This window comes from Grus americana, chromosome 2 (assembly GCF_028858705.1).
Source record: "Grus americana isolate bGruAme1 chromosome 2, bGruAme1.mat, whole genome shotgun sequence".
In the NCBI taxonomy this organism is placed as follows: domain Eukaryota; kingdom Metazoa; phylum Chordata; class Aves; order Gruiformes; family Gruidae; genus Grus; species Grus americana.
This window is the reverse complement of record NC_072853.1, coordinates 6,043,604-6,055,657: the sequence shown is the minus strand read 5'-3', so window position 1 is coordinate 6,055,657 and position 12,054 is coordinate 6,043,604. Positions and strand designations below refer to the sequence as shown.

The following is a 12,054-nucleotide window of genomic DNA, read 5'->3' as shown; positions in this document are numbered from 1 at the left end:
ATGTAAATACTCCTGGAAGTGCATACAGAAATTATATTTATCCTGCATTCAAATTGGAGCTATCCGACCTACATTTCTATAATTTTTTATATAGAGAGAATATATTCTATATTTTATGCTCTGCAATACATATAATATAGCAAACTGAAAAGTAAGACCTCAGTTGATTTTAGGTCCTTCTTGCTCACATTCAAGCCTGTAGTCAGTTATCGGGAGTACAGACCTGATTGAAATGGCTAAATTTACTGTCAGGCCCCTGATCCAACTATTTCCCGGTATGTAATTGCCTCTGGAGGTCTGGAGCTAGTCAGGGTAGGCAGTAGACACCAGGACCTGGATGGAAATTAGGCCATCGGAAAATGATACAACCATCTGGAGCCTTCTTCAGGGTTCAGTGACAAGGTGCATTTGTGATTTTTTTTTGTTGCTATCAATGTTTTTTTATGTTTTTAAATCAGGCAGATCTTTCTGAAAGTAAGGCCTAAAGACCACTGTACCTCTTCTACTGCCTCACAAGTCATAACCTTCTGCATTTAGGATAGACACAGTTCATTAGCACCTCCGCTACAATCAGGAAGAGTCACTAGGCAGTAAATTACAAACTAGTAAGGGGTACTTGGTGGCCTGGCTGGATGACAATCAGCTGCTCACCACAGCAATCACACCAAGGGAGAATATCATCTAGGGACACTTGAGATAAGTCCTTCTGGCACCAAATGGCCAAAAAAAATCAAGCTGTGGCTCAAAGTCACTTACCTGGTCTCCTTTTTCTCCTCTCAGTCCAGGTAAACCCTGAAGACCAGGAAGACCTGCTTCACCCTGACAAAGAAGTAAGACAAAGAATCTGTTAAATCTAGGAAGAGGCATCAAGCATGATTTCTATTAATAAACCCCATTACTCTCAAATATAATTAAGAATGAAAAGGCACCATGGTGGGCCAAACTCTTGTCTCACTCATGTCAGTTAAAAATGCATCAAGTCTGCTCCTCAGGGTTGGCTAATCTAGCCACAGTGCCCTTAGGCTGGGAAGGATGAAACCCTGATTTAGCTGTCTGTCTCTTTGCATGTCTGATACCAGACTGTGGGTTTTTCAGAATTCATAATGACTGCAGACGGTTTCTTCTTGATACCTAGTGACACCATGAGACATATGGTCTATGCTGTAGGCCAGAACCTGCCCCAGTTTTTTCATGGGATTGATTGTAGATGTAGTTTGTGGAGAGAGCACAGGATTAGTATAATTATCAAATAATTTCTTATTCTTGGAAAATCATTACTTAAAGCAGCAGCTAAGACCTCTCTTTTTTTTTTGCTGTTACACTAACCGACACCATGGAATTTAGAACATGTTTTCTTCATGCTGCTCTGTAGAAGGACCATGCAAGCAAATAAAAGCACCTTAAAACATTAAATGTAACTGTTATTTTCATTTTAAATCATCTGGTATAGTCTAGAAATGCAAAAACTGCACTGTATTAATCTGAATGGTACAGATGTTGCCTGATGAAGAGATCTAGATTTTTCTGGATGGTCTATTGTATATTTAGATTTCTTTCTATTTGAAAGTTACCTTTCAGTTTCTGCTTTATAATACTTGCTATAGGAGTAATTATGATCTGTGTCATGTGGTTTGTTCTAAATGTATCAAGTATTCTCAAATTTAGCTCCAGGTTGACCCAGTTTGTCATCTGAAAATAACCATGTGGTTTCCTATTTATAATTATTCTGCTAGCTGCATTTGTAGTGCAGTATCACAAAGGCTCTCAGTCATGGACAGGACTCAAATGTACTAGGTGCTGTATGACTACTGAACAAAGAAAAGGTGATCCCTATTTTAAAGACATTATCTCTGAAGTACGGGAAGAGTCAAAACATTATCACAATACAGGTGCAAGGAGTCTGCAGAAGAAATCAGGTGAGGAACGAGATGCTTTGGTGACGGAGTATGACTGGGAACATCAGGGTGATGTTTGGAGAATTCTAAAGAAAGTGACATTTGGTGACAGAGGGAATGGTGCTTTATGAGGGCCACTGCAGGATCCTGGCTGATGACAAGATCCCAGAGATCATGAGGACAAACAGAGGGTCTAACATTAAAGAAGAAAAAAGGAGAATTCGGAGGAAAAAAACCAAAACGTATGGTGTAATTTTGGTCTCTGGAAAGGTACTGAAGCAAAATGTCAATGAGTTTGTATAAGCTCAAGGACAGAAAGATAATACGAAACAGCCAACATGGATTTGTTAAAAACTAATCATGTCAAAACCATCCAGTTCTCTCCCTTGACACGGTAACTAAGCAGACAAGAAGGAAGCATTTGTGTGATGTATCCTGACATTAGTAAGACATCTGATACAGGCCAACATGATGTTCTCATTAGCAAACTACAGAAATATGGCATAGAAGAAGGGTGTCTGGAGGATGGTGTACAACTGATTGAAGAAACTACATTCACACACCTGTTATTAGCTGTTTCCTGTCAAATTCAGAAGGTATATGAAGTAAAGTCCTCTAAGGCTCTGCACCATTCAATATTTTAATTTACGATTGAGGTGACAGAAAAGAGAACATTTATGAAATGTGTGGAGAACACCACACTGTGGAGAGAAAGGCAAGTGTTCTGGAAGGTGGTATTAGAATCCAAAACAGGCCTCTGTGGGGAGATGATCCTGACCAAACAGCAGTACTTTGGTTGGGGGTCTGACTTTTCCTTGCACTGGGCTCGAGTTTGCTTGGCAGCGAGTCCTGAGCTTGCCCAGCAGCTGCAAGCTTGGCAGTTTGTTTGCCCGACAACAGCGAAATGACACTGCTGGGTGGTGACCACAGGACCCATGGAAAGCGTACAGAAACCACTCCCTAAGAGCCCAATGGAGCGCTCCTGAGGAACGGCTGGCCTGCACTATAGTGATCTTCTCCCCTTACTTGGGACGCCAGGTAAGGATGCTTTCCTGCGAATTCATAGAATCATAGAATGGTTTGGGTTGGAAGAGACCTTCAAGATCATCTAGTTCCAACCCCCCTGCCATGGGCAGGGACACCCTCCACTAGACCAGGCTGACCAAAGCCCCATCCAACCTGGCCTTGAACACTTCCAGGGAGGGGGCATCCATGAGTTCTCTGGGCAACCTGTTCCAGTGTCTCACCACCCTCACAGTCAAGAATTTCTTCCTAATATCTAATCTAAATCGACCCTATTTTAATTTAAAGCCATTACCCCTTGTCCTGTCCCTCCAAGCCCTTGTAAACAGTCCCTCTCCAGCTTTCCTGTAGGCCCCTTCAGGTACTGGAGGCTGCTGTAATGGCTCCCCAGAGCCTCTTAGGCAGATTAGAAGGAATTTTGGAATAAAAGCAGAATAGTCCCCACTCGCAGGGTGGTGTAATTGCTATCCACTTAAGTGCCTTATCCTAATAAACCTCACTTTGTAGCTTGGACTTGGAACCTTACTCCTTCAAGAGACACATAACAGCAGAGGGTCTCACCCTGACACCCTTACAAATAGGGGAAATTAGTTAGCAATTCCTAAAAGTTAATGGTCATGGAGAAACTGCCACAACTTATGGAGAGCTGCTATATGAGACTGCTTATGGACACCTTCTTCCCTTACTCCCTCTAAGCCCAGTTTGTGATATGGATGGTGCATGTTCTGCTTTATTAACCAAGACAACATGGCAGCAGAGGTCATGGCCATTCTCCCATTTCATCTTTATAGCAGAAGACTGGACTGAGACTGGTAGGAGTAAAAGAAGACTGAGGCTCTGAGACTCTTCCATTGCTGGTGTATACTCTGTACCCCAAAATCCAAAGGCATATGCCAGAGATACAAGACTCTGTCTTAAACAGGTTTCTCTTTCTACTGATTTTCATACTACAGTTGACAAGTAGCATGCAGATGACAATGTTAACATCTACGGTTAGTGGTCTTGACTGGGCTCTAGCAGCTGTGTGCTTTAGGAAATCCCAGGACATTTCCCAGGTTCTTCACTGAGTTCACCAGTTGTCTGCTGAAGCCCAAATCCTATTACAAAAAGACTAAGGTAACTGTGTAACTTCTAACAGTTATCTGGGGTTATTTCCTAGCAAGCATTTAGAAATTAGAAATGACACCCTCACCCCTTGCATCATACAGTTACAAACAAGTTCCTCATCTTCTAGAACCAGCACCCTGGGTTAATGTGAGGTGTGAAGGAAAACAAGCACTTTTAAGCCACTCTGCCTTCCTTTTCTTCCTTATCCACCAGGAACAAGATGATTGAATCTTTCAGGATTTAATGAATAATTTGATTTAGCATATTTATGTTCTGGAATTTTTGCATTATTCTGCCCTACCATGAGTCTCATCCACTAATCTATTGCATTTTCAATTGCAGATGAAAATGACATGCACAGATCTTATACTGGCAAATGGCTTTGTTATTGCATGCAGTCTGACAGGTATGCCTTGCTATTAAGACTATTTTTCCTGCTCACCTGCTCACCAGGTTGGCCACGGCTCCCCGGTTCACCCTGGAAAAACAAAAGCAAACCTTTAACATTGCAAGGACCCGACCCTTTTGTAAGAACACTTTCTCATTAGTAAAGTGTGTCCCCTATGGTCCTGGCCCATGTTTTTCTAGCTGCTTCCCATAAATTGCCTTCTTGATGGCTTGGGAACCCAGACCACAGGGACCCAACGCAGGGGCCAGGTCAGATCTCCCTACATATGTAGACTTGAGAGAGGAGCATCAAACAAGGTTTGGTATTTTGGAACACCATGAATCAAGAAAGGCAGTGAGCCACATCTGCTCATCCTCTTATGCCTCCAACTTTAGAGGAATCTTACTCTCCTAACTTCACTATAAGACCTTCCAAAATCAGGCCGTGACTGACTTAATGGCTACAGCAAACTATGAAATAAAATACCTTACCTTAGGGCCAGCTTTTCCAGGAAAGCCTTCCTCACCCTTTTCCCCTTGTTCTCCCTGCAGGGAACACAAGAAGTTAACATACAAACTCCTCTGGTAGTGCAGCATGTTGCAGTCAATGGTGAGGAATATTTTGACTCACATCCCAAGTATCAGTCTGAGGATGTAAATGGAGCCACGTGAGGATACGTTTCCTGGAATATTTTTCCATGTGTTTGCAAAAACATCTCTAGCACTGATCACCCTACTGGAATATTTCTGGAGTAACTCAACCACTGTTACATTAAAGATGTCCATACTGAATTATCTGAACAACATAACCTCTATTCAATTTCTTCAAATTGTATGAGGTTAGAAAGCCTACATTATTTCTGCTAAAAAGAAATAATAATTGTGGGATTGGGACCTAGACCACTGGGCCTCTTAGGTAAATACTTTGAAACTGATCTTTCAAGGTGGGTGGTGTCAGCATGGAGAGCAGAGGCTGCAGTGGATTAAGAGCTGAAACACTGCATAGGTGGGAAGTGCAATAGGTACTACACAGGGCTGTGGATAAGGTCCAAAGATTTATGTAGTCTCAGAAATTTGTTATAGGCTCCAAAAATCTTTGTCCATCAATAAATGGGAGCTGGGTATTCTGCTAGACCTGGGCTCAAGCAGTCAGTGGGAGAGGCAAGTATAAATGTAGTGCGCTATTGGAACGAGTAGGGGTCATAGTGTTCAAGTATCAGAAGCAAGACCACCACTGCCGATGCAATCCAAGGCAGTAGATGGTTAATAGCTGTTATCCTTACCCCAATACAGTGTCATCATCACCAAAGCCTAGCTTGGCCTTCATAGTCAAAATATGGCCAATTTCTTTGACACAGTGATGGCAAGTCAACCAGAGTGTTGACTACCTCTAAATCTCCTATCTCCCTTCTCCCACTGCAGAGACAGCAGAGGAGACAACTCTTCCCAGTCTGCCATTTGTAGGAACTTTCAAATGGGGCATAAGAAGTAGGAAATAATGAAGAACCGTCTTTCTGCCACACAGGTCTACAGAACTCTTGGGTGGATGGCATCTCTTCTTTCCAGCCCTTCAGGGAGGAAAGACAGGAACATCTTTGGAGCCTGCCACACTTTTTTGTTCTTCTTCTTTGTGCCTTGGACACGTGCCTTGATCTGCCAGTGTCACTGGCTTTCCTGAGCAACAGCAGAAGCTTCTCTGTTTGCAAGCTCACCTGTGTTTGCCAAATAGTTTGCCAGTAGTTGAAGACTGGAAGAGGATCTCTCACCCCTGCTATATTTACAACCAGCTCCATCTTCGTAATGACTCAGTACAGTGTAATCACAGCAGCTGACTTGGCCCTGGAGTTTCACCAGTGGCTCAGTGACGTGGGATTAGTGAGGTGGTGTTTGGCTCTGGAGACGTGCCCCCCTTCCCACTTACGCTTGCTAGCTCACCCAGATAAGCTGCCCAGGTAAGCAGCTTAATACCAGTGTATGTGATGTCACTTGCCTTTTGACCTGGAAGCCCAGGAAGCCCATTGAATCCATCTTTGCCAGGCAACCCCTAACCGAGAGAAAATCATAAGCTGTAAGTACCTGTTCTTTAAATCATTAACAGCAAGTTCAGCACAAGCACGCTCAGTTCGTCCCTCTTGCCACTGACCAAAGTTTAAGAAAAGAAGCAGCACCTCATGCATTTTGTTTTGACTTTTTCCCTACTGTGACTCCAAATATAAAAAAGTTCTCACAATGCATTTATCTGCTCAGCCCTCTTTCCAGTATCCCAGTTTTGTTGAACGACCACTGGATGTCAGTGTTGTTCCAGACAAAACACAGTAGAGAGCATTTATGCACTGTGGATTTTTAACTAACTTTAAAAATTACATTTTTACTTATCATTCTCTATAAGTCTCTATTATCTCTAGCTATAAAAAAAATAAAGTCTATTTCTCCTTTTAAATATTGGTAATTTCTTATACAATACATAGATTCCTAAAATTAAATTTTCAACACATAATGACAGAATTGTTCAGCAAGATAAGAATTAAAATTAATTCCTGTAATGCATTTAAAATGGTGAGAAAAAGTTTTGTCCCCTTTCTGAGTGTCAGTCAATCCCCAATCACTGCAGGCTGCAGGTGGCACTTCTTAATACTAAATTATTTCATAATTAAACTTTCTTGACGTAACAGCCAACAGAAATTGCTATGCTCTGCTATATCTGAGATTTTAATTGTAAAGTCTTTGGCCTGATTCAGGAAACTCCAGGTTTGGAAAAACAATATCTTGCCAAATGCAAAATTACTTTTGAAAGGTATAAAAAGAAAACATCATGGTCCCAATGTGTAGGAATAGTGGAGCTGCATCTGGTAAAATTCTTGTTCACAAAAGGCATCTGAGGCTAACATCTGCATTAAAGGCAACAGTGTTGGAGCCCACATTAAAACCTTGAGTGCAGACAAGCTGTGGGAAACGAAGCAAAGACTGGAGAATTAAATTATCTGAAGTCATGGAGAGCATGGAGGCAAGGGAAGCAGTTCCTCAACACTTACAGCTGGTCCTGGTGGTCCAGTTTTACCAGAAACTCCCATTTCTCCTGGCAGTCCCTGAAAAATGAGACCAGAAGAAAACAAAACAAAAAAATAAATCAGTATTTCTGTCCTTTGCAGCTACCTCAATGGAAGTTGCTGCTTTCAATTTAAACACAAATTTCCCTTCCACGGCAGTCAGGTCTCTGCCATGAGGAGTCCTGCAGACATTGACTTATCCCTGGGTAGCACTGATGTGGTTCCAACGCTCAGCAGAGAAGCTGTCCTCTAGGACCAGCTGTGGCTTTTCAGTGAGAAAATACAAGAGAAAATATACATTGCCGGAGGCCCTGACTCAGTTCCCACTGAAACCCATGATCTAAACTTCTCCCCAGCTATTTTTTTCTCTCCTTCATATTAAAAAAAAAAAAAAAAGGCAAAATATAAAAAAGCCTGTTTTCTTACTGGTGTTCCAGGTGGTCCAGGAGGTCCAGCAATGCCTGGGGGCCCTGGAGGTCCCTGTAAAAGAGGAAGAAAAACTAGTTTATTAAACTCTCTGATAGTGGCTGAAAGCCTCAGGTCTTTCCCTGTGCAGTCGGGGCCCTATTTGAAACAACAAAAGCACTGAGATTTGTTTCGTTAACTTGTATAAAAAAAATGGAAGATGCGAAGCTGAGCTCCCTGGGAACCATGCTCATGTGCAGAACAGAAACTCCCACGTAAGCCGCTAATTACTATTGCTGCAAGGTGAGCTCCATCCTCCACTCCAGTACAAGAGACGGAGGAGTTGAAGGCCATCGATGGTAACGTACAACACAAAGCTTGTCCAGTGGGTTCCCTTATAGCATCCAGCCTAATTTAATCTTGATTAATGTTGTTTCATAGTGAACAATTTACCTCTGCAAAAAGATCTCTGAAGTAACTAATGAATTGAATAGGCTTGTAGTTGGGGCTTTTTTTTTTGGGGGGGGGGGGTGTTAAGAATGTGAATCCAAGAGTATGGAGAAACAACGTAGTGTATCAAGTGTTTTAAAACAAATGCACCACCATTTTAGTGCTCATTAACCTTGTTGATAATGAAAAATCTTCACAAACTCATACTTCGATGCATACATTCAGTTGGAAATGTCCTAACAGCCTTTCTTACTCATCTCCCTGCAACAGCTGTTTCTCTTAGGGAAAATATTTTCTCAATAGCCATCCAATTTTCAAGGCATTTATTTTTTGTGTATTGAGCAAATAGTTAAATTTGGCTTCCTAGCTGAGAAAATTTGTTTCTATACTCAACAGATCATAACAGGTGGAGAGGTGTTTGTTACTTCCAGAATCCACTGTAGACAAGACAGGATTTCTCCTGTGCTCAGAATGAAGCATATGTCCATGTATTTTTTGGATCAGGACCTAAGCAAGAAACACGAGGATGGATGTGAGAAATTAATATCTGAGTCGAAATTTTACCCTGGCTGTCTCTGTCTTTCTAACACAATGATTTCATTCATTTTCACTTTTCAGCATAAGGGGAGTTCTGGTGTGTTTGAACTTAAAAAAACACCAACAAACAACAGCCCACTCCCACCCAGACCCTATGTAAAGAATTGAAACTGGGCAACTGATACAAGATAGAAAATGGCCAGTCAGCTTTTTCCCTGCTAGACCTGTGTCACCATTCATTATCACAAAGCACAGCTTTTGTGATTAACGCATTACGATTCATGGATCAATATTAGCATTTCACATTTAAGGAAAAATGTAGCTGAAGAGAAGAAAACAGTGTAGAAACATGAGGACAAGGAGTTATTTGTGGCATGGTTTGACAGAGATAGTAGCAGATATGCAGTCTTTTTAGAATAAATACGCTTGTAAAATTCAGCCAGAAGAGAAGACAGCCTCTCACCAATAGATGGGGCAAAGCGACCAAAAAAGGGACCTGAGGGTGCACTTGGATCCCATGATCTGCTTTCATGGCAATTCAGAACAGACATGGAGTCATCCCACCACCAACATTAGTATTTGCAGAGTGTCTCAAATGTGAGTACAATTAAAAAATCTCCACAAAGTTGTGCCTTGGGATGTACTGATGCCGCTGACATAATTCCTGGGGAGCCCTGCATCGGCTTCTGGGGAAGTTGGTTCAGCTGCTGTTGCAGGGTGATCCTGCAGTTAAGGAGCTCTAGTCCTATCAGGAGACACATGGTTGAGATCATTACTTAAAAAAGGCTTCACCATTCAAAGAAGAGAATCAACAGTCCAAATTTGCCCAGCACACGAGAAAATACTACTCTGCAGACACTAGTGGATAGAGTGACCTCAGATACCAGGGACCTGGAAGTTCTCCTTGGCCCTACTCCATCTCTACAAGCATGGCATTGCTGAAGGGCCTTGCAGAAGGTATGGGCTCCAAGAAGGGGCTTCCATGAAGAGTGGGTACAATACCAGGAAAGAAGGCAAAGGTACCTTTAGAAATACAACAAACTGATTCAGCAGCAGAACAGACTATGCACAAATGCAGGACAGAAAGTGCAAAATTTACCTTTGCAGATTTTCCTTGTCAATTCTATTGGTTCCTCCCTAAAAGCCTAATTTTTTTTTTTTTTGTCTCTCCCTCTGCCAATAAATGAACCACCTCCCACCATCAAACACATATTCTCCATGGCCCTACAACAGGGACCTTCTACCAAGAGGTGAAAAACCTCAGCCTGCACCCAGTCTCAGCCCGAGAATCCCCCAGATAGGATGCAAGTTACCCTACACAGTACAGTCGGGGGTCAATCCACCCTAAAAGCAAAGTCTTACTCAAGCAACCAGCAGAATCCCTGAAACATGAGGTGCTACATCCTCCTCATCCCAATTATTTCTCCTAGTATATTCTTCCTATCTAAGATAATGTCCAAATATTCTCTTAAACTTTCTATATTCTGGGCCACAATAACCTTTGCAACCATAAGTCTTGGAATGGAAGCACACTGATCCTTACCCTAAATTGCCACTAATAATTCAGTTTCATTGCTCTCTGTGACAGCAATCATCCAGGACATCATGCCCAAGACTAGTTTACTCAGGTAGCCTCACCACATGTTGCTCCAATAAATGTTACACACACTAATGGAAAGCTCTTCTGATAAAAGCCTGCCTGTGATGGCCGTAGAAAGAACAGCTTGACGTAATGACCACCAGTACTCCTGGGAGGTGCACAAGATGCTGAGATCCTGCTCCAGCTGACTGTGTACACCAGTACATCTCCTGTTCTACTGGATTTCTTGCTTTCTGCAGCCTGGGCTACAGCAAGTGACTGGGGCACAGAGAAATAAAATGGCACCATCACATGGAAGTTGCAGAAATACATCATACATGTCCTTTATAGAGCCCTCCCTTTTGCTACTGTCCAGAGCAAATAAATTTCACTTGTATAGAAATTTCTGTTATTGTAGCCCTTCTCCTGACTTCTGAGTATACTTTAGAGCAAGGACTATTCTTTCCAAGTATTTAGAAAGGATCAAACTGACAGCATTTATTTGTGATTTAAAAAAACTCATAGAACAGCAGCAGCAGGACAGCCTGTAAAGCTTAACCCCAAAATCTCACGCTGTTTTCTTTGCTTCCCTTTTGTAACCAAATCCAGATATAAGTACCTGATTTACCGATCACCATTTTCAACGATCATTTGATGAATCATACAGAGTTGAGTCCCTTTCCCAAATCTAGTCCCCATTGTTGACCCTTTAAAACTCTGATCTAGAAGAAAGTAATCATGGAGTGGGTTTTTTTCTGGCTGATAAAGACTCTGATGTGTGCTTCCTACACGCTGAGGCAAAAACTGACATATGAAAACTTTATTCTAAAACAGGACTACACAAACTCAGTTTGGAAAACAAATGCAAAACATGGATCTTCTATTCAAAATATTTAAACCAAAGTATTTTCAAACTGTTCTTTTGAAACAAAAAGATTTCAAATGTTCATTAAAATCCAAATAGTGTGTAGAGGGGGGTGTGTGTCACGGGGTGGGACACCTTTCAAAAACATTGGGGGTGGGGGTGGATTTTTTCAGGCTTGTGTTTCATCCTTAGACAATGTAATGCAGGGACAGTTCTTGGGAAAGAAATCTGACACTCTCCATATTGGAGGAACAGCTGTGCCTCTCCTCCAGGATCCACTAAAGGATGCTCTCCTCTTCCAGTGTGTACCTTGCTGAAAGACAGGCTTGGAAAGGCAGAGCTATTAAGATTTTGGTTCTGTGCTCCCTAAGGAAGCTCTGAAAAGGAACAAAAACCTTTGTCTGTGACATCAGTCGATTGCTTAGCCTAAATCTCTTTTCCATGAAAGAAGGGGTGGCTATGTTTTAGAGAGAGGTGAACAAATGCCATTCCAAGATGGAAACTGAAATCTGATGGCTTTTCCAGATATCTGTCTCTGGAGGCAAAGCTTGCACAGACATATTTTCTGCATAAGTATTCCACGCCGATGACTGGATTCTCTTACACTATGAGAAAGGCTTAGATAAGCCCTTAACCCATGTCAAAAAAGACTGTGGTCTCGGCATTTTAGGCAGTGTGCCAGCTTTATGAATGAGCAGAACCTCCAGGACATGCAGAAGCATCCTGTCTGCTGCCACAGTGATAGCAAAATGCGTTAAC

At 42.0% G+C, this 12,054-nt stretch overlaps 1 protein-coding gene across 4 annotated transcripts in view; it reads right to left on the bottom strand.

The window, feature by feature from the left end:
* COL22A1 (collagen type XXII alpha 1 chain) overlaps window positions 1-12,054 on the bottom strand; it is a 268,249-nt gene that overhangs the window by 89,459 nt on the left and 166,736 nt on the right. For all 4 annotated transcript variants that reach the window (XR_008576049.1, XR_008576050.1, XM_054818065.1 and 1 more), the window contains exons 25-30: window positions 7,886-7,939; window positions 7,445-7,498; window positions 6,399-6,456; window positions 4,905-4,954; window positions 4,468-4,503; window positions 757-819 (exon numbers count right to left, since the gene is read on the bottom strand). Coding sequence is in view for 2 of the 4 variants with exons in the window: in XM_054818065.1 (XP_054674040.1) it covers window positions 757-819; window positions 4,468-4,503; window positions 4,905-4,954; window positions 6,399-6,456; window positions 7,445-7,498; window positions 7,886-7,939 (315 nt within the window). In the remaining 2 variants the exon portion in view is untranslated. The remainder of the gene's footprint in view (window positions 1-756; window positions 820-4,467; window positions 4,504-4,904; window positions 4,955-6,398; window positions 6,457-7,444; window positions 7,499-7,885; window positions 7,940-12,054) is intronic.